Raw genomic sequence first — 27,096 nt, 5'->3', positions numbered from 1 at the left:
ATAATAAATTGTATGAATGATTGGATTATTACGCAGATTGACAACAGTAAACAGAAAATGTAAACTTGCATTTCTGATCTCAGCTGGTAAGTCATTGCAGAGTAGTATATAAATACGTCATCAACATCTACACTAAAATACTCATTCGTCCCACCCTGGAGTGAAGAGTTTTGCTTCATTTTGAAAGGTCAGACCGGAAGCTCTGTCCCTCTCCCGGCTGTGTGACCGGGACTCTCTAACTTCCTGCTCGGGAGCTGCTGCCTCTTCTCCTCCGCTGAGTTGTGTGAAGTCCGGACGGAGCTGATAACGTGTGAAGAAGCTTCACGTCCAACATGTGTCTCCGTCTGTCCTCTGTCCTCGACACAGACACCGAGTGAACCGGACACTTCCCCCCCAGTTTCCCCCGAGCGAACCCCCGGCCACAATGCTGGCGTCGCGTCGGCTCCTCCGCTGCTCAGACTTGGGGAAACAAACCGCGTATTGTCGGTGAATTCTCGGGAGATGGCAGAGTAGTTGGACCCGTGTCAGTGACCGAGCCTCCGTTAAACAGCACTTTGAAGAACAACACACGAGGTAAGTTGAATTATTTCATATTTAAAACATGTTAAATCAAAGCCAGACTGTTCTTTGCGGTGTTTTGTAACGAGGGCGCAGACGTGGAGAAGTTTGCTGATTCAATGGAAAAAAGCTTCGTGACGTCGCTCAAAAGAAATCATGTCTCTCCCCCCCTCAGCCTTTTTCCTTCTTAAAATCCTGTCTGCTTCTATAGCAACGCTTAAACACATTTTATCAACCCTACCTATTTTTTTTATCTTTTTGCAAATTTTCCCTCATTTTCTTTTAGCGTGAGAGAAGAGCAGCTTTTATTTTGAAATGATCGGGGTTATTGGTGTTGATTAATGGCGACGCTCGCAAAAATAAGAGCCTGCGACTTTCTGGCGTTGCGATTTCCAATCTCACAATCAAATCAAGTCCCGGGGGGGACATCGCGGCTACTTGCGACTAAGTTGGGGGCCCATTGTCATGCTAACAGTCTTTGGGAGGGTCGCTCCTGCTTAAGTGCGTGTCTCATCATCTCCCGCTGAGCACCTTTAACATCACAATCGTCCCTGCAGCAGGGGAGGAGGAGGAGGGGGGGCACACTGTATGTGGGTGTTACACTTGTGTCTGGTGCCGTTCGATTTTTTAAAAAACACTTCAATATCCATCTTTGTGCAAAAGGCTGAAAATGTATTTTTTGAGATGTGTTGTCCTCGCTGAGGGACAATCGGGGGGGGGGGCAGGAAGTGCTGGTGAGAGGGTGCAAACTTCATTACTGAGGTGTCAGTGCTCGCTGCAAACATCCAGATATAATTGAGCCGATTAAAAGACGTGTGAATGGGGGGGGGGGTGGTGTCTCACACCGAACCGCCCCCTACTCAGAATCAACTCCTTGTGCTTCACATCCCTGCTCCCATAAAATCCCATCCCCACATACTAATCAGGTTTGATCTGGTGATAGTGACTGGGGGAGCACTTGATTGTGCATTATTAGGAAAATGATCACGATACATTTAACATTATTTCTTTTTAAGCTAAAAGGCTAGAAGACTTGCTCTTCTACTATTGCTGAAAATACTGCCATCATACAGTTGTCATTGCTGCTCCAATATCTCTTTTCAGGCACTTTCTTTTGTATAAAAGCTTCAGAGAATGATACATCTATCCATTTACGTTAGACACTGTCTTATCTCATGAATTTTGTGAATATTCTTTTTTTTCACCCAACATCAAATACACTTCTTGTTGTCCTAGTAGAGGTATCGAGTCTGAGGGTTTTCCCTATACGTTTATTTCTTGTAATTTTCCTGTCTCTGGTTAATGGTTAAGGGCTGTGGATGTCTCACCTAAAGCCCCATCAGGCAGATTGTGATTTGTGAATATGAGCTATACAAATAACATTTGATTGATTAATGATTTTACAAATCATATGTCGAACAATAGTTTTCTTTGTTGTAGTATGTGTTACGCTAACGCAGCATGGCCAGCTCCTTTTTAATTTTGTGATGCATTCAAGGTGACACGTCTCAACCTGTTCAGTTGACCACCCATGGATGTACATGCATGACAATATGACTGGCAAACAGCAGTAATAGTGTCTGGCATGGGGGGGGCTTTAATCAACATGGATTAGCCACTCAGTGTGGATTTGAACACTAATAACACCCCCACCAGTTGATGCTGCAGTAGCTCCCATATTAACATGTTGCTTACAGAGACAAACGACCGTTGGTAATGTCTTGTATCAGGTGTTGGGTGGAGAGATTCTAGTCTGTGAAGTAACAGACGCGACAGCGTTAGAAGAGTCACAGCTAAGGTTACTCGCTCTGGTTGTTAGTGGCAGCATATTAAGTGGCAGTTAGTGGCTGTGTGTTTGTGTGGTCGCTTGATGATCTGGACAGTGTAACACCAGAGCCGACCTGCTGTCCGAGGTCCCGGCCTCCTCTTTGCGGGCGCCTGGCGTTCTCAGTCTGGCTGATAGTGAGTCGGATAAAGGGACGTCAGTCAGTCTGGGCTGAGATATGGTTCAACTCAAGGGGATCTCAGAGATCCTGTTCCTTTTTAGCTGAGGTAACGGGCACCAGCCTGTTTTGTGGTGACTCAGCCTGCTATTGTGACTGGCCTCCTCCCCCTCCTCCTCTTCCTCCTCCTCGTCTCCTGGTCTACACAACAATGTTATTGTTTGGATTTGGTACCGTGTCATTGTTTCAAGAGCCAATCTGTGGTAACTTAGTCCTCAAACAGTTTGGAGGTTATCTGGGTCTCTGGGACTGACAATGTAGGCCCAACAATAGGACTCATTTGGGATTGTGTCGGGCAATGTTGTAAAACACACCTAGAATTTTCTGTCGTAACTTTGAGGCCTGAAATGTGTGTTCATAGCAGAAGTAAGTGGCTTCTGAGTAATGCATTACGGTCATTTTAATAACCTTTTTTACAACGTTGGTTCACATCTCTGATCTCAAACACAGACGTGCTATCTAGAAATCCCACGCTGCCGTGTCAATATCCCAACTTTCTTCAGCTCAGTGTAAACAAGCAAAGCCAGTATAAACAAGTATAGTGGGATCTCTGTATAAAAGGGGCTATTGTCACACAACGTTATCCTATAAGTCAAAAAGTTTCCCATCAAGATAGTGGAGGGGTGTCGGGGGGTATGGGGAGATAAACCTTCGATAGAAAGAATTTTTCCATGCACAGTAATATAGCTGTAAGAAGCAGCTGGCAGTTTGGGCCTTGGAACAATATGTAAGTAGAGGGAGATGCAAGAGCTCTCTCCAGAAAACCCTGAGAGAGTTTTTGGGGGTTGGGTGGTGTGTGTATATGCATATGTGTGTGTGGAATCAGGTTACACAGTCTGTCATTAACAAGAGAACTGCAGTTATGAGACCAAGATAGACTGCTTCAAGTCTGAGCAAGAGTCTGAGGCTCGCTGCTCCTCCACGTAGGTGGCTCTCGAGAAAGGGAGGGAGGAGGGAGGCAAGATGGAAAGAGAGCAGGATTTGGCTTGAAGTCTAGCACCAACCCAACCCTCAGCTATCTTTCCTCAGCTTTGGGCCGTGTGTGTGTGTGTGTGTATGTGTGTGCTGACTTGCTAAGTTTTACCAGCAACAGACAGGCATCAGATGAGGCAGCAGGCTCCAGAGGAACACTGCATGTGGGTTGAATTTGCTTCTATCTCTCTGCTCGTGTCCAGCTCTCTAGAAAGGGACCCTCTGTCTGCTGGTGTTATTTTTAGTCAAAAAATACAAAAAAAATCCTTTTTAATAATAACCAGCCTTATGTAGCCCAAACATATCATGATGAGAGGAGCTGTCTGGGACTGGCGGGCACTGCAGTCTCAGCAGGACACGGGAAGTTAAGAGGGAGAAAGGAGAATGAGATAAAAGACCGCCTGTGCGTCTGCCAGATTTTTTGTCTTGTTTCACTTGTTTGCTGTTTTGGAGCTTGCTCTCCCTCTTCTTCTGGTGGCTCTGCACAGACTTATCGATTCCTCCCGTTCTGGTGTTCAAATGTGGATGAAGACCAGTGGAGACAGAGAGAAGGGAGACGAGACGCTACTGTCTGCACAGATGCACACACACACAAACACACTGACACACACACACACACACGCTCACACATAAATCTGCAGTGCTTGTGGCTCCTCTCTCCACGCTAACCCCAGACTGCACTGGAGACAGTCTGCAATACACATTTTATGAGCCCTTCACTTGGTCCAGTGCTCTTGTCTTATCGTTCCACTGTGAGAGGGGAGGGGGTTATGGCTTTGTTTCAGTTGCTGCCTCTCACTGATCTCATTCCCAGTCACAGGCATGGTCTCTAAATTTGTGTGGGCACTTTGTCTACAAATTGAAAATGATATGTTTCAACACCATGGTCGTGGGGTCGTAAGCTAAAGGGGTTCTGTTATGATGGTACTACCTCAGTGTCACATTGACAGTACCTGCTTTAATTTGTCCAGTCTATTCTGTACGTTTGAACTAAATAGGGCATTTATTATTGTCATTATTGTCAGTTGTGTGTGCAACTACATCCAAGTAGGGCTGAGCAATATGGCTGAAATCTATCTCACAATATGAACATTGTGTGATCAACCTGCCCTACGTATAAGAACCATTAACATCCTTATCTCACATTAATGACCTTATGAGAACTTGTTTATTACTGGTCTTTTTCTCTTAGAAGTCTTTCCTCTCTGGAAGACCAGGAAACTCCTGACCAATAAAGACTCCCATTGGCAGCAGGATGTAATGGCCAGGACCACAGCCCTGTATACACATCCATTGTTTTGTTGCAGGTTGTTTGCTTAGTGCTTATCATCATGGTGGTGAATGATTTGGTCGCTGTAGCGAGGGGTTGTCACGATGGACCCCTTTGACTCTTTGCCTGACGGGGAGCAGAATCAATCAAGACTAAATACTTCCTGAAGCTTTTGAGTGTTGGCACACACCGTTCTCTGGACCGGTTGTCTGATTTACTTGTTTCACGACGGGGAAAATGCGTTTAAATGCTGCGCCGTGATACAAATCAAGGTGTCCTTTGGAGAGAAGTATGGCCCCAGGGCAGTGGACTTTGTGAGATGGTCGTTTGGAAGGAGTGTTTGTGCATTCCTCTGTTGGCAAACACAGCTCGGGGGCCCTAAGGACAGTGTTTGAATTGGCTGTTTCAGATGTTTTTGATGGCTGTGTGAAAATGAATGTCTAATTGCTATGGCGACCACTGCACTGAATGTTTGTTAATAGTGTTTTCACAATGCTGTTAATCCTACCAAGTTGTGTCTCACGAGACTAGAGAACAAAGCCGTCGTAACCTCACGAGAACCTTAACAACCACTGTTCTTTTCCACAAATTTAAGTGAGTTTGCTGAAGTTTAGCTCCTCTGTGCAGGTGACGCTCAAGTTCTACATAATCACCAGACAGAACTGTTGTCCACATTGCCTGCATTCTAAACTCTCCCAGACCTTTAGTATTTGTTTCTGTCTTCAGGTATCCTCTGTTTGCCCTGGGGGGATCTTGTCCTGTCTGCAAAGAAAACAACCCTTTTTTTTTTGTCGAAGAATTGCAGCAGTACAAAAAGCACTTTGATTCAAAATCAAAAACGCTCGACTCGACTTGGCCGAGTGTGTCTGAGCGGTGTTGATGGTGCAGAGGTGGAAGGTTGGGTGGGACCACAGCAGGAAGAAAAGGCGGCTGTTGTCTCTGATTACATTTGATCAAGGCTGAATACAGAGTGTGTGTGTGCGCACACACACCCTGGGTTGCACTGTATCCAAGGAACAAAAAGCTTCTATGCTGTTGCCTACGATAATGAATGTGTGAGTGAGAATTGAACATAAGCAGGGGGGCATTTGCATTTGAGTACATTCCTCACTTTGTGAAAGGAGGCAGCTGCTCAGATACTGTAGGGCCCTGAAAGACGGAGCCTCCGGCTCGACCTGACGGGACACTGCAGATTGCACATATTATTCCAGGGGGCCACAGTCCTTCTTTCACCTCCCATTTGATGAGGCCTCTGGCTAGCGAGGTGTGTTTCCAAAGGTTAGCGAGATTTGCGTCATTGGAGAGAGCCATGCATCTTTCACACACAACCACACTGTATGACACAAAATATTCAAGAGGGTTTTTACATTATATATGCATTGACAATTTTAATAATGCCGCCAATTTAATGCTTGAGTTTGGTTTCAAACTCACACTTCTTTACCCAAAACTTTTATATAGACAGTGTTTTCCCCAGAATATTTACTACAGTGGTGCACCTCGAGGACACCTCCGACCTGTATTTACGCACATTTGGAGGAGAAACGTCTTAAACCCTGACTGAAGGACTCTGGAGTCCCAAAAAGCTGTCATAAATATTGAAGAATGATTTGCCTCAACACAGAATGCTACTTAAACTGTTTTTATTGAGCATGAATAAAAGTGGATAAAATATGTAATGAGCCAGTCTTTCAGCAACATCATGAAAAGTCTTTGCACAAGTTGCATCAGTTTAGCTGAAGTTTGTAAGTCTTTGAAGTTGGCACCCCATACGATCAGGATATTAATAAAAGTATTTTGATTTGTACATTACGTTACATTTTGAAACACAGGTCCCAGAACCCCATTACATCCCAAATAACTTCAAAGTGGTGACTCATTAATTTGCACATCTCGTGTGCAACAAAAGCAAACACTTTCGCCTCATTAATTCTCAAGTTATGAGCATTACACATCAGATAAATAAGTTGTTATAACTTGAGAAGAAATAACGATGCACAGATCTTTGTTTTGCTTTCACAAACGATGTACAAACGAATGAGACCATCTTGGAGTTATTTGAGGCTTTTATTTGAAGCTGACATAATAAGCCTAAGCTTATAATTTAAATCTTTCTTCTTTTTTTTTAACTGAAACACTTTTATTCATATCCTGACTGCAAGGGGTTTGCACGAGCTTTAGGAGTATTTCTATACATATTTGTTTTTGCAGACTGTCCTGCATTGCATCTAAAGAAAGGTTCACTGAATCAGACGCACAGCTTTGACTCCTCCTGACATCTCAAAATTCAAAGTGTCAGAAATGTGGGGGCCATAGTGTCACAGTGGGTCTGCTAGTGAAAGCCATATCTACAGCAAATCAGAATATACTGCATGCGATGCAAAATTGTTAACAGCAATTTTATCAAATATACATTGCCCTTTCTTACGCCGAAGCAATTCTTTGAGGGAAAGGATCATTTGCATTGATGACAGGTCTCATTTGTTATTATTTTACACATTAGCTCTACATTTTACCAGACATTCATTACACAACTTGACATGCCTCCAAACTGATATAGTTCGACCTGACACAGGTTTGATACCAAGTCTGAATTAGACCCATCTTGCACAGCGTGACATGCAATGACTGTGCTGGATTGCTGCTTTCTCACAGTGTGTAGGGGCCATCAGCCAAACGGCAACTACACAACAAGCCTGCCACTAGACAACACTACTTATCATATTTGTTCGATATTGGTTTGCTTCAGGATATTGCAGAGGAAACAGTGTGGGCTCGGTATGTCCTCAGATACAGATAGAAAGGCTTATGCATTGTACCTTAGTCATCTACTTCTAAAATTCAGCTTTTCATTTGATTATTCTTTCTATATTATGAGATATAATATATCGTTTCTGTACGCCTTTCTTTTGAAGGTAAAATACATTTTTCTACTCAGACAAATAAGCACAGTTATATAAAGTGTTTATTCCCTCATACTCTTGCAAAAAGTTAAGGTTGTGTATTCTTTTAATGTGGTTATCATCCCAAGTGTTGTATCAGGCTGTAGGCAGAGAGAGGATTTTAGACTGAGGTGAATGTGTTGATTTGCTGAGCTGTAGTGTGAATATGAATGTGGGTTGCTGCAGTAAGAGTGACTTTAGCCCTCAGGTCTATATTACACCCACATCCACCTAGGAGCGAACCATCTGTGTGTCCCTGATGGCATGCTGGCACTTCGGCTGTCTGGGTCTGGTCGGGGACGAGGACAGGGACACAAACAGCAAGGCTCCGCATTGCCCCAGTCGCTGCCTGTTTCTTCCCTCGCCTCCCCGCAGTTTTGCTGCAGTTTCCTCGGTGCCCGGGCTATTTGTGCCATGGTAACTGTGCCAGCCTGCCTGCTCAGACACAGATTCCACCTCTCGTCTCCCTCTCTGCCAGCATGATGACTCAGCAGCTCCTGCAGGGCTTCCAGCCTCCTCCCTGCTCAACCTCAGCGATACACCATGCTCATCAGACTGAGTAGTGTTTTGTCATTCTCTCCTTCGCCCTGACCTGAATACAAAACTGACCAAAAATATTAAAGCAACTTAACTAATATATTTAGTTTGATGTTTAAATCAGGTTTATTAAACCACCTTGAATTTATGAATTGGTAATAAAATGTATGACGGTCGAAAATTTATTATATACGTTTTTTTTATCCATAAGCCAATGAAAATCATCAGGCACAGCGACCTTACCTGGCTCTGATCCGTTTTATTAATCTATGCGTTCTGAAAGTCTGCAGTTGGAGATAAAATGGAGACCAGCAGTGGGTCCATCCAATCCCGAGAGGCCGTCAGGAAGGTGAATGTCATCTTCTGATCAACGAGCTGCGAAATTATCCTGATCGCTTCCAAGTCTGTTTCAGGATGGCAGTGGTCCAGTTCGATATGCTACCAGCCCTGAAACCGCATATTAAAAGAAGAAGAAGAAGACAACTTTCTGCGATCAAATTGATTCTGAACCACTTTCTCAACTCTCTGGAACGTCTTTTACAAATGCGCAAAAAGTAGTAAATCCAACCCGCTCCAAACGCTTAAATGGCGAACAAATATTGTTTGTGTTAACATGATTGATACAAGGTCGTATATGTTTTTAAACATCCAATCATTTTGGAACAGAATACGTATTTGGTGTGCAAAGACCTTAAGTGTTGTAAGTTGGAATGTTTACCAATCATCAGAGCATGCTTCTCTTTAGCTTCAGTTGTACCATTCACAGCAGTTGAGTGGCATGTTTAACCATCATCATCTAATCACTTTTAAGATCTGCTAGGCGTCTTAGAGAAGTGCTTATCAGTGTAGCCCTTCTGGAGTCTGATCCCTGGAAAGGGTCTGGTGTAAGAAACGTGGAGTCATAAAATGGGAGCCTTGATTTGTAGGATCACTTTCATGTCCCTCCAGCAGCGCTCAGCGGGAGGGAAGTCTTAACATACTTCTCACTGAGCCTCGTCTCTTTGGGCTGTACACACTTTGGCCACTTTGTGTAGAGCTCAATGTGGACTTTCTGTTTCCACACACAAGGCCAGCGCTCCTACGCATATCAGTGGTTCTGATGTCATCGTGCAAAATACCTGTGGTCGAAAAAGAGTTAAGATTCTTTACACAAGTGAAAGTCTATATACATTACAAAATGGTCAATTTAAAGTAATAGTACTTACTCATAACTTGACTGAAAAGAGCCGAGAGGCAAATTACAGAAAATATGCAAACCCCGTTTTCGGGACATTTTACAGAGTTCATGTCTGAAAATAGCTTAGATGACATACACATAATGACATACGCCACATGATTCTGTTACTGTTACGATTCCTCAGTGTGTTGATAGCCTTTAAACGTTGCTGCTTGGTAATTAAAGCACAAGTACCTTAAATTGTACTCAATTGTAGTACCTGAGTTTCTTACAACCACAGCTCAAGACACTCGTAAATGGAAACCAATATAAACTGCTTGACCTTCACAGACTGAAGGAGAGAGTTAAAATAGAGATCACCATCATAATCGATGGGATAACTAACAATTTACTCTTGGTTCATATATGTATTAATATTACACAGCCTATTCAAGCTTATGTAAAAGCTTGGTCTGTGTTTTAGTTAAGACCCATTACGCTATTAGCTTCAGCAGCAATAAACACTGAGAATTATATCTAAAGCTATGATTGCAATGTAGTATTCACACCGGTTGTCTATTACAAAACCACATCAGAGGACACAGGAAGAGGGAATAAAAGGAAAGGATGGGGGTTGAGACAGATAGAGAGCGGGGGAAATAAGAGCACATCCTTGGCAGGATGTCAACTCTGTAAACACACTGCAGAACGCTGCCAGAGAATTCAATACGCAGGGATAGAGGGCTGCAACACACACGTTCGCATGCAGCGAAACAAACGTTGACTGCTCAGATCGCAATTGGTCCTGCAGATGCTAGCCCGTCCTCTCTCCTTCCAAAGAATCCCTTCTGTGGTTTCCAATATCAGGATGAGTCCCGGCCACGTATTCATCAAGCAAAGCCCTTAGCAGGCTTCATGCTATACGAGACTGGCTGGCCATGCTTCATATGTTTACAAGATGTAGTAGTTTCTTTTTTACTGGGTGCATACTGTAAATTTTACAGGCCTGACGACTCATACAGCACTCGCATAACAGGAATGCTTAGGTGCTTGGTCGTCATTGTGCAACTCGCAGCTTATGAAAGCTTATTTAAGACAAAGTGTCTGCGTGGGAGAGAGGAGATGAGACCGAGATGATTTCAGCGGCCCGTTGAGGGTCTTTTAGCAGCAAATGTAAACAAAAATGCAGCAAATCATTTACCTACACTAATTGAAGCCATTAAGTGGAGCCCCGTGACACGCTCTACTTAGTTAATTGTGGTGAGTTATTGATCTGTCAGCAGCGTGTGAGTCAGGATACTGAGCTCTCTGTTGTCTTTCTACATGAATGATATATGAGTCAATAGCGAGACAACTAGCTAGACAAAACCTGTTTTTTGAGGCTCCAGACTTATCGTCTCACACCCCCCATCTTATCCCTTTGTCCTTTGTCCCCCCGCCCCCTGGCTTAACCATGGCCCAGCCCACCACCAGCATGGTGCCCTTCTTCCTGTCCCCCTGGGTGCTGTCACCAGGCGACTCCTTGTCCCACTTCTCCTCCTGTAGCCCACCTCGCTGTCGTAGCACGCTCACAACTGGCCTGAGTTCTCCGCCATTCTCTGACCCACTGGCCCCCAGTTGCCCCTGGCAATACCTCCCTTGCCTCCTCATGCCCTCCTGCCCGCTCCCTGCCTTCATTGCCCCCCCCCCCCCGGTTCAGGAGGGGCAGACAGAGCTCCTGATTATCTCTGTGTGGCAGCCCCCGTTTTGTGCTCTGATTAAAGGAGCAGCATGTGGTCTGTGTGTGAGTGGCCTGTACAGACGCCGCCGTTGGGCTAATGCTAACATTACGTGCTTAATCATTTATGTCTGGGAGATGGGCACAAAGGCTGGGAGGGGGTGGAGGTAGCGGGGGTGTTCGGGTATTTATCAGTGGCACAGATGCACTGAGGCGCGCACACACACGCGCTGTCAAGATAACGGCCTGCGGTGCTTAGTGCGGCATAAACGGGGCACGCTCCGGGCTATGATGTTTCCACAAAACTCACACATCATCTTTATAAAATGGGTAGTTAGAGGGGATTTTTCCCCCCTAGAATTCACAGTGTGAGCTAAACTGGTGGTCTGTTCAAATCTGTCGCTGAAAGCAAACAAACAAACATAAGTACACACCGTATGTTGACATAGCTCGAGACACATTAAATATTGAAGGATTAGACCGTCTCCAGGTCTCTAAATGATAGTATTTGGGCACCCACGCTCTTTCTCCCCGCTGTGCTCCTCTTTCTCCTCCTCCTCCTCCTCTCACGTCTGTCTGCTCCTCTCCCCTCACTGCCAAGCAGCCTGTCCCTCCAACACACACACATACAACATGCGCACACACACAGGCGCAGCCAATAGGAGAGTACCAGTCTCCCCATTGCTTGCCAGTCAATGCCTTGTTGCCAGGACAACAGGAAGGCATGAGACCCACTTTACTTGAGCATTTTAAACTTGATGTTGACTCTTTTTCTGAGAAACACGAAAAGGTCTCCCTCTGTAAAATTGCTCCCAATAATATGCTTAGGTCGACAGCTAATCCTGTTGTTATCCGTTTCTCACTTTGTCTTCTGTCGCACTGAGTGGTGTCCAGAAAAGATTATTTGCAACAAATATGAAAGGTATTCTATGTAAAAGTCACCATGTTATTTTTTAGACACCGTTTTTTCCCCTGTGTAGCCCAGGTGTTGATTTTTTGTTTTCCTCACCCCCCCCTCTAGGTCTACGATGACAGCTGGGGACATGTTTCCTTTGGTTTTGATCGTCCTGGTCCTTCCCTGTTCTTGCGTGGAAGGTAAGCCTCACTGCTCTCTGAGCGACTCGTCGCAGCTCTTCACATCAGACCTGAAAGAGATCTGTAGCTAAAGGCAGGATAGATTTCTGCTAGTGTAAAAGACAGGATCTGGTTGGATTTTTCACTCACTCTATCTCTGAATCTGCAATGCCACCAGCTTTGTTACTGCATAAGAACCAGATTACAGTAGGTCACACGCTGTCACTGGGGGTCCTGAGTACATGCAGCAGCTTGAAAAGTGTGTAGAGATGTCTGTTCCCCCCCCTTTCCCTTTTCCTCAAGATCACAGACACACACAGTCTATCAGCCTCTGTGTCTGTCTCTGCCCGTCTCAAGTCTCCTCAACACACAGACTAAACATTCACACTTTTTTTTTCTTTTCACCACCTCCCCTGTCTGTCTCCCTCTCATCTGCTGTCTCTGCATTATTTTACACAACTGCAGTGGTGGTGGAATGCAGTCGATAGTGGAGTTTTTTAGGCACTTGTCCCCATACCTACTCACGAAAGCCATATATGTCTGTGTGTATATATAACATTTCTTCAAAGATGAATTCTAATGTGTTACATAACGTAATAATTGTTTGTTTTTGTGGGGTATTTTGCAGGTGAGGGCAGCGCGGGAGACTCTGTATGTTTATGTGACGGACCGTCTTGTAACAATGGGGACAGGTGTTTCGGCCAGCAGTGCTTCACCTCTCTCTCAGTACTGAACGGGACATCAGTCCTTGAGAAGGGCTGCATTGTGGGTAGTGAATTGTCCCTGCGCTGTGGAAGCCCGCCGTCTCCTGAGCTGATGGTCGAGTGCTGCAATGGGGATTTGTGTAACATGAACGTCACTTTGCAGTCACTGGTGAAAGGTGAGTTCTTAGCAGCATTACATTGTGTTAAAAAATGGACCTTGTTATATTTCAGTTTTTACATAATACAGGGAAATGGAAGAAGTTATTGTCCCATCCATCTACTCTTTACATAGTTCTATATTTTGTGCTGTCTCAGTTTTTTCCAGAGACTGGGAAATCCTTTTACAAATATGTATAGATGCCCGAGGAGCCTTCTTGTATGACTTACTAAGCAGTCATCAAGATCAGTTGTATTTCTATTAGGTCAGGGGAATGTGTTTAAAATCAATAACACTATATCAATACCTTTTTCTTTAACATTAATATGTAACATGATGGCAAAGTAGCATTTAACAGAATGATGTTTTCTTTTATTGCAATGAACTGTTTTCCACTGTTCTCTTATACCTCTTGTACATCAGAACCTACCAAAAATGGCTATGCCAGTAGTGGAGTTTTCAGTTTCTTTCTTCAACAGTGAGTAATGTTCGATGTCACGAACCTGCCAGATACCGAGAAGCTCTCTTATCTTGCTGTCTTCGGAGTGAATGCCAATTGTATCCATTCCAATTGCAGACAAAAGCCAGATCTTAGTGTCTTTTTTGACCAGTGTAAAAGGGGTTCCTGCATATTTAAAATAAACACTTTCAATAGTTTTGTCATTTTTCAACCACAGGTTGCTTGGACTCATACATTTTAACAACTAAAATGATTAACTGATAAATTGACATCATTGTATGATTGCATGTTGTGATTCAGCTAAAAGTAATAGATTATTGCCATAAAATAATTTCAATGGAGAACTTGGAAATGGATAAATAATACATACAACAAAATGAGGCTAGAAAATCAGTTTGAGTTGTTCCCTTATTAAATTCTATATGTGAAAAAGATTTTTATATAAGTAGGTGTTGGATTTCAAAGAGGAAAATATTTTCTGTCACATTAAAAATTGAGCGGCCATTTCAATAGCTGGCCAACACAAACATTTTCAACCAGCATGTTTTCTGATCTGAGAGAATGCCATTTAATTTAATGGGATAATAATGCTATCGCTCTAATGGGTTTCCCCCCGTATCTCTGTTTCCTCTCATCAGATACCGAACTGTCTGCTGGCAGACCAGTCCTCAGAGACCAGGAGTGTGTGTGTGAGGGCGGCGTGTGCGAGCGTGACCGCCGCTGCACAGGGCAGCAGTGTTTCTCCTCTCTGAAGATGATTGATGGGGTGGCCGTCCAACAGAAGGGCTGCCTGAGGGACGACGAAGAGGGCAGAACCACCTGTGCCATGCCACCCTCGTCGGCCCATGTTGTCAAGTGCTGCCAGGGCCATCTGTGTAACATGAACGTCAGCGTGCAGGCTCTCGGGAAAGGTGACTTTGTACACATTGTACACATTTCTCTTGGCTGACGTTCACGATAGACCTTCTGTTACTTTATACGTCGCAGAAGTTGAGCTTATGTCTCATATATTTCCCTTTAATGACAAAACTGTTTTTATATTTGCCATTTTAATAGACCATAAAAAGCATCAGTCATGTTTATAGTGATAGGAGTTACTTATTTACCAGCCATTTCTTCTTCCTGAATCTTTTGCAGAGGAGGAAGTGAAGGCCCTGAGCAAACAGGAGCACGAGTGTGTGTGTGAAGGCAGCTCGTGTGTAACAGGCAGTCGTTGCATGGGCCACCAGTGTTTCTCCTCTCTGACAGTCAATGGCGGCTCCCTGGTGTACCAGAAGGGCTGCTTTAAGGTTTATGAGCAGAGCACATTGACCTGTAAGACCCCACCTTCCAGAGACCAGATTGTGGAGTGCTGCCAAGGGCCCCTGTGTAACATGAACAGCACTGTGGAGCTGCCTGTCAAAGGTACAGTACCCAGAATGCAACACAAATACAGTATTAGAGATGTTTGTGTTCCGTGCTATAAAAGATGCTTAAGAACCCCATCCTTTGAGTTCAGGGTTCAACTCTTTTAACCAAAATGCGAAAGCTCTTCCAGACAATGTGCTGCCCTTGATTTCATGTATTCAGAAGAGGAATGACCGTGTAGGTCGGCCACTGTAACACGTTCATTCCACTCCATCATTCCCTACTCAGAGGCTGTAGAACTGTCTGTCATGGTTGTTCTGTGTGGTTTGCCTGAGCTAAACCTCGTGTGTGGTCTCACTCCTGGCACCTCATGAAACAGAGCTGGGGGAGACAGTGGGCAACTTGAATATTATTTAGTCATGGTCCACTTCCCACCTGTCCTCTAGGAGGCTGTCAGAGCTGGCTGACACCAGCCCAGAGGGTGAAGCCACATGGGAATGAAGGAGATGCAGGCATCTATACACAGAGCTGTTGTTGCCTTCTTTTGTCTCTTTCACCTTTACCTTTCCCTCGACAGCAGTCTTTTATATTTATATTTATACCTCTTTTGTCATGTTACAAATACAATAATCATGTAAAAATGTTTTTTTTAAACTGTCTGAGCGACTTAATGCATCTCTTCCTATGTTTGAGTCACGTCCAGTGAGCTTCTTGAATTAGTTACCAGTTATGTGTATTTGAGAGAAAGAGTTCATTATGCGAGTTGAGAAAAGGGGATCATTGTCTGTGCTGTAGGCAGAGCTGAGCACTCTTTCCCTTGGAATGTTAGGAAAGTGTGAATGGTGTGTGTGTGTGTGTGTGTGTGTGTGTGTGTGTGTGTGTGTGTGTGTGTGTGTGTGTGTGTGTGTGTGTGTGTGTGTGTGTGTGTGTGTGTGTGTGTGTGTGTGTGTGTGTGTGTGTGTGTGTGTGTGTGTGTGTGTGTGTGTGTCTCGTCACACACACAAATGTTCTGTGTGCACCCTTAACTGGTTTCTTCAGAATTTCTGCAGTGTGTTGCAAAGTAGAGTGCCCGACCCCTACCATACAAGTATTCAGTTTTTTGTCCGAACCCAAGCCCAATGTTTTCAGAGATTACAGGCACTTGCAGCATAGAAAATGGAGTAGATAACCCAGGCAACGTGACCGAACCTGACCCCGACCCAACTATCATTTAAAAAATTGTCTGGACAGTTCTGCGATGGTTTAGGTCCAGTTTCCACGGGTCCGGTGTGCTTGGGTCAGGGATCCACCCTCTACTGCAAATTTCATAGCATCTGCTGTTTACTTTAAACATCTATACTCTATACAAAAGCCAAATTCAACGGTTAAGCATCAAGCTTAACTTTGTGTTCTAAAAAATGACCTAATTGATGGTTTGAAGAATCATCTCACGTTGTTTTTCTCCTCTCTCACAGCTGATGAGTTGTCAAACTACAGCGTGACCACACTGGTTATGGTCATCGTGGCACCCATCATCGCCCTAATCGTCCTCTCTGCCGTCGCCATCCTGGTGTTCAGACGCATCCACAACAACCAAATGGAGAGACTAACATCACGAGATGCTGAGTATGGAACCATCGACGGCCTCATAGCATCGAACGTCGGGGAGAGCACTCTGGCGGTGAGTAGTGGATACTATAAAGGAGGTTACTTAGCACAGTGTTTGAAAGGAGAGCATCTCCTGAGCTCATTAGGAAGAAGGCTCTAAAAGCTCTTCAAAGTGTATTTTAATTGGCTACTATGTTACATATGAACACCGAATCAAATTAAAGGCATTTATCTCAACTGCTTGCTTTATGTAAGCTACCACAAAGATGTTGTGTCCATTACGCACAACTTCTAGAGAGACACAAACATATGCTGTGTTTTTGAGATACTTTACAGTTCTCCATCTTTAGTCATCGTGCTGCCAGTCTAATTCGGGGCTCCTCTTGTATGGAATTGGTCTATTTGCTTTATTTAATTACTCAACTCATACAAACATTTACAAGGACCAGAAAACCTGAATAATTTCAATTTAGTTGCCGCACCTTGTTAGTTCTTGTATTAAATCCCCATCCGTCATTTCAAGTGTGACAGTCAATCCTTGTTTTTTGAGATTGGGTGGTAGTGAGACTGTTCGCTTAAAACCTAAATCACAGAGAGTCTCTAAAGTCCGTCCCTGCCCCAGTTACAGAGGTGGAAAACCCCTCACAAAATGATGTGTTGTATAAACTTGAGGGATTCAGCTGTTGGATTAGGGGACTTCTGCCTCTTTTGTGTACACAACTCATCTACAACAAGATGGTATACAACACAAACACAAGGGTATGCTAAACATTGTTTGCCTCTTTTTAATCCAGATTTGTGATCAAGGCAGTCATTTGGTGTCACTGTAATCAACAGTTAAATCTGCTGTGATTGACCAAACATGGCACAAACACGGAACAGAAGTCGACTTGCAGCTGTTCAAAGACCATATTTTTTCCCTTTCACTAAAATGCTTGTCACATTTATTCTTTTATCCTTTTCTCAAAGACATTTAAAATCTTCAGTTATTTTCCTTAGCTTTGATTCGTAATCACAACAGAGAGGAGGAAACCTTAGGTCAAGACAAAATGATACCAATCATCTGTGCCTGTTTTTATTGTGAGTAGCGATGCAATGATGGTGAAATTTTCCCGCTGGGTGATTAACTTGTGACAACACCGGTGTTACAGGTTTCACTGGGCAGATAACAAGAAAAGATGTGTGTTGGTTCAGTGTCTGTGCAACGTTTACTGAGTGAGATCTGTAACAACAGATTTCACTGTGATCAGCTTCACTGTTCTGCTGCACTTGAAGTTGTTGCTGTGTTTAATTAATCAGACTGTGATGGTCCACTTATAATAATAACATAAAATATCTTTAAGAAGTTTTGCACTGTTGTCTTGTTAAGTAAACCGCACACTTCTCTCTCAAACACTGTGTAACTCCAGTTACCATGGCAACCCCAATTATGAGTCTTAAATTTATATGATTGATGGGTTTTCCATGTTTTTATATTGGTTTTATTTTGACTTTGCATCACACTTCATGGCTGAGTAAGTTACCGCACTAACTTTAAATCACATTAAAGCAGTAAAACCATTAAAAAGGGGCAGAAATATTCATAGACTCTTCTTGTTTATGTCAGTAAATATTATTAACATATGAACAGATTCACTGGTATTGTTTATGCCTTGAGTTAAGTTAGTTTGTTTAAGCCACAAGTGTGGGTGTTGCTCTTTCTGGAATAAAAAATAAAAAAGCCTTAAATTCTTAAACCTCTTCTCGGTCATTCCTGCAGTCGGTCAGAGGAATGTCTTCTGTTATTTATTTTCTCTCCACTCGACCGTGGATTGTGAGTTTTCTGCAGAGAGGTTTATGTTTTGAGGCCTGCTAAACTGATCCAGAGTTTAGGTGGAGTCCTGTGGTTAGGGTTGCGTCTGAAAGACAACCCAGAACATTTACTGGCTCACACACTGTGTAATCAAGTTGTGTGCTCCAAGTCCAGCTTTTGCCCTAACAAAAATACATGACTGTTAACCTCCATTTTGTGATTCTGTGTCCTGGTAAAAGTTACATTTGTACTCATCTGTTGCCAAACTCTTTCCAATCCCAGATTTTCAGTTTATCTTTAATTATGAAACATTTAAGTAACACGTGCAGCTGTTAACATATGATCACTTATGTGTCGGGGAGACACACAGCTGATTTTGGCTCTCTCTCAAGCTGTTTCCAAAGTCCATCAATACACTTGGCACTGAAAGGCCCAAATATGGAGCCACAGAATGTGTTTGTTTCAGCATAATTAAAAAATGCTTGGCAGCACCATGAGAAATGTTATTAGTAACAGTGGTTTAGCTGTGAAAAGCAAATCGGACTGAAACACATGTGCCTAACCCTCCACAGACTGCTGCCCAGAAGTCGTCTCTGATTATAATGATATTGCAGCGTTCTGATTGCATTCAGCTGCTGTGTAACGCCTTGGCCCAAATACCCCCTCCTCAAAAACAACCCTACCTCTGCAGAGTAACTCATCATTCATTTTATGGCCTCTGTCTCACATTCTTGTGTTGCGATTCCAAATTGTCTCTCAGGCAGCTCCTGCATTATGCATCTGTTTATCTGAGGCATCACTCTTCTCTGTTGTTTTCAATCCTCAACCTTCCCCCTCCTCAGTTTAGTCATTTGTTTTTGCTCAGCACATCCTGACTTCGTTGCTGTGTACTGCCCCCCTGTGTCCGCACTGGCGCTCTGCACGTGTCAGAGCGCAAGATAAACATGAAAGGCTTAGCAGCAATGCGCCTGTTTTGGAGTCTGGCTCTTGGATTAGATAAAATCTCCAGCGCCCACACCAGTCATCAGGGAGGGGGGTGGCACTTCTGTTGTTTACTCAGCAGGGGGCACTCTGCACCTCCGGCACTGACACACACACAGCTTACCCCCCCTCATCTCATGTGGGTGCCACATCAAAAGGAGGCCTGCTTGTATTAGCATTATTTTAGTCCTGCATGCTCCTTATTTCATCATTTTTCGGGCTTGAGCCACAGGATTCCTTTGGGAAGGTTTTCATTTAGACAGCTCTCTCTCTCTCTCAAATTATACACTCTCATGCAAATACACAGGCCCTCACTCTTTGTTCCTGTTTTTCTCTCTCCCAGGATTTGCTGGATCATTCCTGCACTTCAGGCAGCGGCTCAGGACTCCCATTCCTTGTTCAGAGAACCGTTGCTCGACAAATTACACTCAATGAGTGTGTGGGTAAGCGTCTCCGTTGAAGGCTGTTTTCATATTTACAATAGCACTGCTTCAAATAAAAAATAAAAGAACAGAACACAAAAAAAAAACAACCTCCTCATTCATTTCACTGAGGCACTCCCACCGTGCAGACAAAGAAGACTCAGGCAAAAAAAATGTGGTTAAATCCTGAAGAAAAGGTGGTCCTGGCTCAGTTTAAGCCTCTGAGCAGCTGGGCCATTTGGAAAAACAGTTTTTTGTATATGCCAGGTGCAATAGCATGTTGATGGTTCTCTTCCCATCCAAGCGAAATGGAAAGAGGTTTCAGACTTTTGACAGAGCAGCACAATATCACAGCTATAGGAGAATATGGAGTAAAAGGAGTATACCCTGCTGTGTGGTGTTTGTGTCTCACTCTTCGATAATCCTACAAACTAGATTTTCCGGTTCACGTGTTCACTGATACTGGTTCTCTCTCTTTCTGCCTTCATCTGTAAAACTGGCAGATCTCAAATTATCATCCCACAAATATTTGTCATAGTGTTGTGAAGAAGTTGTTTAAGTTGAGCCTGAATGAATGTTTCAGCTTTGACGTCCCATGAGTCAAAATTGCACAAATATTAGTTTTGAGATCGCCTGCAATATTTCAAGTGTCCGCTATTCACATTTTCATACATATGAAAATGTTGCCATCATTGTGAGTGTGTGCAAGGTTGAAACACTTGTGTTGAAATAAGAGGTTCACTCATTGTTCTGCACCACTGTCGCCTCTAGACTCCCATAGAAAATCAACAAGTTAGATCAGTGTGAGTTTATTTATGGCCACTAGGGGGAGAGAAAGACAAGTGGACAAGACAAGACAGGAACTGACTCTCTGGACATTTGATGAATACAATTCCAAAACCCACTTTTTTTTTTTAGCTTTTTCTTGTTTCCCCTAACTTCTTACATGGTTATCTGGGTCTATAGCTGCTCCATGTTTGTCTTTATTCATTAATCTCCCAGTAATCATTTGTAACATGGCAATTGGTGGATGCTGAACCATATCTGTGTTCATATTTTTTTTCAAGACTCAAACCAAACACATGTTGAGACCTTTGCACTTTTTTTAACAATTCTCTTCCTGTGTTTGTTACTTCCAGGTAAAGGACGTTACGGTGAAGTGTGGAGGGGTCAGTGGCAGGGGGAAAGCGTCGCCGTCAAAATCTTCTCCTCCAGAGACGAGAAGTCCTGGTTCCGAGAGACTGAGATCTACAACACGGTGCTGCTGAGACACGAGAACATCCTGGGTATGTAGCATGTGACACACAGGGCAGATTGAACAGGATGTGAGAGAGCTTACAGCAGGACACAAGAAACATCATGATCATTGCAATCTTTCACTGGTTTCTTGTGAAGCACTTTGTGACTGTGTTTTAAAAAGTGCTACATAAGGTTCATTACTATATGTACAGACATTGTACTGCATTGTGCAAACATTCTGACTAATTTAATTTATATATTTCTCCTAATGCAGGCTTCATAGCTTCAGACATGACCTCGAGGAACTCAAGCACTCAGCTCTGGCTCATCACTCACTTCCACGAGATGGGCTCCCTGTACGACTACCTTCAACTCAGCACCCTCGACGCGTCCAGCTGCCTCCGCATGGCCCTTTCCATCGCGAGCGGCTTGGCACATCTCCATGTCGAGATCTTCGGCACACAGGGCAAACCGGCGATCGCCCACCGAGACCTCAAGAGCAAAAACATACTGGTTAAAAAGAACGGCCAGTGCTGCATCGCTGATCTCGGTGAGAATACGATACGATAGATATGCTTTTTATTTTTCTCTCTATTTGTGAACTGTGGTTCCTAACTTTTAAACTTAAGAGCTTTAAAAGTTTCCTAAACTTGTTTTGCTTTCGAGATGTGGATCGAATGTACTTTTCAAATCCCTTCACAAGCAGAGGCGGACAAACATACACAGTTTGATCCTGCAAAACTAAATTTCAAATTCTAGAGCTCAAAGTTTCCAAAGATACAGATTACGTAAGGCTGAATTTTTAGACGATTATAAAAAGACGCTCAGTCTGGAGTATTTCTATTAGATTGAATATTGCAGTTTTAAAAAACACTGAAACTCGGATTTGAATATGTGTTCCAGCTTTAATGATGTGCTTTCACATGGAGATTCACCTTAATTGAAAGGTGATTTTAACTACCTTAAATTAACTCGGGTTAATAGGATTTACAGAGGAGAAGCATCTGCAGTGTTATCGCTCAACTCGCATCCATCCCCCGCTTTATTTTTGTTTTTAATGTAGACAAGAACAGCCAGTGCTAAATGAACCTCCTTTCCCCTTAACCAAAAACAACTTTTAAGAACTCTGTCCACTTAATCTATCAAATGGATGTTCCATTTGCAGATATATCTAACTCAGGTACACGGCATAACCAGACAACAGACCTGACATGTTTACAAGCTCAATGTAATAAATTCTGCTCCGGATGACGCATTCTGCGAGTCGTCTGTCTCCCGAGAGAGTTGTTGTTATATTGGAGAACATCCTGTATTAGGGGGGGGTGAAAAAAGGACTGTTTACAACCAACAAGTAGTGATTCAGCATTAAATCAGCCGACGGTGTATTTTTACATTCATCTGCTGAAAGGGGGAAAGTTACTGTGTGCCCACTTAAAAGTGAGAAACTTCAGGACATGGTTGAACCAGCAGGATTTTGCAAGTTCACGACACAATGATGAGCCAGCCAAATGTGAAGCTTACACAATTGTGATGTGGAAACCTGAAGCCTGCTGTGCACACACACACACACACTGAGACAATACTTCTCAGTGAAGTCGGATACATATTAAGTCCAAGTTTTAAAAAGTACATTATTTGCATATTCAAATATTCAAAACCTATGTGTGTTTTCATGTTAGGCCTGGCAGTCATGCATTTTCAAGACACCAATGAGCTGGATGTGGGGAACAACCCTAAAGTCGGCACAAAGCGCTACATGGCCCCCGAGGTGCTTGACGACTCCATCCAGATGGACTGTTTCGAGTCCTACAAGAGAGTGGACATCTGGGCGCTGGGCCTCGTCCTGTGGGAGATCGCCAGGAGGACAGTCAGTAACGGTCAGTCATGTTTTACACAAGTGGTTCTCAAACTTTTGTTTCATCAAGGACCAACAAGTTAGACCATGGACCCACATTTTACAGGTTGTTGCTTTTAGATGTTTTTTACATGAAGTGTATGGAATTCAGGCTGGGAATAGTTGTACATTCTGTCATTGTGTAACTAATAGATAAAGTTACAGTGAAAATAAATGACTCAAGGACCTATGGGGCCCCCTGACCCAACTTTAAAACCTCCGTTTTACACAACACTTATGATTCAATATAAGCCTGCTTATTATAAACATTTATCTTCCTTAACTCCATCAAATGAAGAAAATCTACAAAAAAAGTAAGAGGTAAATTGTGCATTTACAAGGTGAAGAAACATACCAGTACTATATCAGTGTCACATTGATTCAGCTTTTCTGCTTCCTTTCTTCATAATTAAAACAGAGTCATTGCTTTAACGTGAACTTTGTAAAAGCTATTCTGATATTGATTAAAAAGATACACTTGCCTCCACCCACAGACTGGTCTGTGGAGAAGCCAGAGGCCTCTTAGGTGAAATGAAACCCACTCTCTCCCTTCACTGTCAAATTAGTTTATTGCTCTATAATAGGGTTTGGGCTTTCAGCCACACTAAGGATGTTGATTTACCGACAACACAGTAACCGTACACCTTTTTTAAGTCAACAAAACAGTCATGCCACAAAATGAATCCTTTATATCCCCCTGCTATATAATGCAGGGCGTATATAGTGATCAGAATGTCCGTCCATGCATCTGAAATCATTTTGTTTACTAAATCGAAAACGGTTTGGAGTTTTCAGGCCTCTGCGCCAGTGACGGGCATGATATTCTCCGATTGTCCGTCCATCCCATGCTTATGAACATGATGTATCAAGATCAAGTGTTCACTTGGACTCACAAACACACTGATTAGATTAGGGTGATCAAAGGTCACGGTGGCCTCACAAAAAGTGTGTTTGGCCTCTTGAACATGATATCTCAAGTCTGCTTTTAGGGAATTTCTTAAAATGTTGATCACTTGTCATGGTGACTTCTCGAGTCTGAATAAAAAAATGTATGTAGACTGAACCTATACTGAATGATGGAGCCATACAACCACAGTGCAATATTTCTAGTTTCATGAAACTTCACAATTATGTTTATCAGGTAGTTTTGCTTTTTGATATTTATGGTTTCATGAGACATATTATGACTTCAGGTGACTGTGATAGAATCAAATGATCTACTCTTAAGCTTTGTGGGTGCTGAGGAGATTTTTATATCTCCTGACTCTTGTTTATACACTTTGATCTATTTATGCTCATCAACTGTCAGTATAACTACTTTTAAAAACAATTAAAAAGTGCTGCTAATATATGCACTGTATGATGTGTGTGAATGGCAAACTGTACTGTAAAGCACTTTTGAGTGGTCATCAAGACTATAAAAGCTCTATATAAATACAAACCATTTACCATTTTACACTTTGTTTCAATTGTCGTGAACTCAAACCTCTCTGTGCTCCCCTTGTAGGCATCGTGGAGGACTACAAGCCACCTTTTCATGACGTGGTCCCAAGTGATCCCAGTTTTGAGGACATGAAGAAGGTTGTGTGTGTGGATCAGCAGAGACCCAACATCCCAAATAGATGGTTTTCAGACCCAGTGAGTAGAATTCAAACGGTCATTAAGCAGCGCATAATTTAAGTCTGCGTCCTTTTGAAATCCAGTAATAACATTTGAAATTCAGTGTCACTCTAATGTTGACATTGGACACGCTGATTGATTTATGTCTCCAAAACTTCCTTTTCAGACTTTAACCTCCATGGCCAAACTCATGAAGGAGTGCTGGTACCAGAATCCATCAGCCAGATTAACAGCGTTACGCATCAAAAAGACTCTGACAAAGATCGACAACTCTCTGGACAAAATCAAAACAGACATTTGAGTCTGCCGGGAGAAGACGAGAGTGGACATTTGCTAAAGACCTTTTGAAGACATCCAGAGGGTGGACCAGCTAAGAGAAATGTCAGAAATTAAAAAGACTTGGATGGGTCCGGTGCCCTTATAGTGGCACAGACCTGTATTTATTTTAAAACACTTGGCGGGGGACAAATTTTGGCATCCAAAGATGGTTTACCGGGCATTCCTTAGACTGCAAGTGGTCTTGGAAATAGGAAAATATCTACTCAACTTATTACACTGTTAGAAATGTTCTTCAAGGAAGAAAACTGTTACCTGGGCATTTGAGTAGGCTTGCATTTGTTAGAACCACAGATTTGTTTTGTTCTTTTTAGTTTAAAAAAATTGTCAGAACATATAAGCAGTTTCACTTTATCTCTGTAATTGTGCTGCGTAATTTGTTTGATTTATGGTGAATTCATTTGGAAAAGAGGTCCACTTGCCAATTGAACTTGCCAATTTATGCAGCGTACTCTCTGAAACACAGCAAAGTAGTGTTATGTTTTACTTAGTGAGTCATGCACCGCTGTTTACTACGCTGTCAGAATAAGTTACTCTGGATCTCGACAATCCTGTAACATTTAGTCCAACAGCTTCTTCTCCTGATATATATCGTCCAACCCAAGATAATCTGTTGCAGACTTTTTGTATATCACCATGAGTTTTACATTGAATTATATTACCTGTTCTATGTTTTGTTCTCTACAGCTTTACAGACACAAATGCTAAAAGAACAAATAAAATATCTGCTAGACAATGCTGAAATCTCCAGAGGCCTGTAAAGTAAGCCTGTAAAGCCTGTATACTGTCTTAACGCGTGCATTGTCAAGTAAATGAAGTCAAACTTCAGCCTTTTTTTATTTCTTTAACATTTTATATCAATTAGCGATTTATATTAATTAAATAGAAAAAAAATGTATTTCACTTGTGTCATTTGTCTTGATGCTGTGTGTAGTAGGTACTGTTATTAACCATGTTAGTGACATGGCTGCAGAGACGACTCTTCTGTCAATGAATACAACACTTTGGTCCATACTGATGTATTTCAACCGCGTTTGGATTGGCAGTCGGAGATTTGTATGATTTTGGTTTTCAGTGAAATATTTTAACTACTTACTGGGTCATTTAGGAACTTGTGTACATATTCAGTGACAAAGATACATTCTTTAGACTTTGATGAGCCCTTGATTTGGGTTCATAACCACAATAGCTGCAGTATTAAAGGCACCCCCACCATTATTAGCATTTTCAGTTGTACTTGGTGTTTAGTGCTAATTAGCAAATGTTGGTTTGCTAACATGCTATTCTACGATGGAGAACCCTGACAAAAAATAGAATCTCAATGTCAGCATGTTTACATCCTAGCTGCTTTGAGCTAAATGCTAACACATCAGCATTTAGCTCGAAGTGCCACTAAGCCTGAGGCTGTAGTGTGGCTGTGGACCATAGACTGTTTATTAAGATGGACGACATAATGACTCCCCTAAATTGAAGCCAAAGCTTATGGTTCACCACCTGGTGGTTGGCTGCAGTATAGGTCGTACACCTCGCTTCCCCCATGTTTGCAGATGGGACATGGATCAAACTAAAAAGTTAAAGTACAGGTTGAATACATTTTTCTCAAAGGTGGTTGCTGTCATTTTAGGTAGTTCTTAGCACACTGTGTGGTTAAATGCTCATTTAATAAGTTCAGTAAGTTTGGTTTTAAATACTTGATTTTACAAAAACGGAGTGAAACATGATTGACGGCTGAGACTGACTAACGATTGGTTGTGTGTATGGGCGGGACCTCGCTAACCCTGATCGCAACTCCAAATCATGTCTACGGCACAAGATGGCAGCGCTGGTATCCAGGATATTTTGGCTTGATTTCTGAATAGTGGGAGGAAGTGGAGACACATCGTCCATCTTCATCATACAGACTATGCTGGGAACCTTTATTAAGTAACTCGGTGTGTTTGAGTTTCTTTGCCCATTTCAATTTAGTTTCCTGGACTTTGGCATTAAAACGTTATTATTGCATCTTTAACTTATAAATATTGGTCATGTAGTCTTTATTTCACTTCGGTCTTTATCAACTATACTTTCAAATCACACTCCTTGGAAGTCCAGTACTGTGTATAGAGTACACACCATCTAAAGGGATATTTTACTTCAAAACCTTTTAGCTGAAACACAAATTCCATATTTCAGCAGCTGCCTCTGTTCTACAGCACAGACAGAAATGTTAGTTTACCCTGGTTTCATTTACTTATATGCTCTAGACTGCACAATGATCTATTTCTGTTCTGTAAAATGCTCGGCATCTGTGCTAATAATGTAAGAAATTCATTAATATTAACTTGGACG

At 42.6% G+C, this 27,096-nt stretch overlaps 1 protein-coding gene across 2 annotated transcripts; it reads left to right on the top strand.

The window, feature by feature from the left end:
• Positions 1 to 209: 209 nt before the first annotated feature.
• LOC117754909 (activin receptor type-1-like) lies at positions 210 to 25,790 on the top strand. Of its 2 annotated transcripts, none has more exons than XM_034574261.1 (12): positions 210 to 573; positions 12,177 to 12,250; positions 12,858 to 13,109; positions 14,189 to 14,461; positions 14,688 to 14,954; positions 16,352 to 16,557; positions 19,601 to 19,700; positions 20,819 to 20,965; positions 21,193 to 21,468; positions 22,598 to 22,795; positions 24,320 to 24,450; positions 24,599 to 25,790. In XM_034574261.1, exons 2-12 carry the CDS (start codon positions 12,184 to 12,186, stop codon positions 24,731 to 24,733), a joined length of 2,052 nt encoding a protein of 683 aa, XP_034430152.1. In that variant the 5' UTR covers positions 210 to 573; positions 12,177 to 12,183; the 3' UTR covers positions 24,734 to 25,790. The 2 variants fall into 2 exon arrangements, with proteins under 2 accessions (XP_034430152.1, XP_034430151.1); XM_034574260.1 differs by lacking the exon at positions 210 to 573 and adding an exon at positions 11,899 to 12,077.
• Positions 25,791 to 27,096: the final 1,306 nt, after the last annotated feature.

Source organism: Hippoglossus hippoglossus, chromosome 21 (assembly GCF_009819705.1).
Source record: "Hippoglossus hippoglossus isolate fHipHip1 chromosome 21, fHipHip1.pri, whole genome shotgun sequence".
Classification (NCBI taxonomy): Eukaryota; Metazoa; Chordata; class Actinopteri; order Pleuronectiformes; family Pleuronectidae; genus Hippoglossus; species Hippoglossus hippoglossus.
The sequence above is the reverse complement of the archived record's forward strand: the minus strand, read 5'-3'. Positions and strand labels throughout refer to the sequence as shown.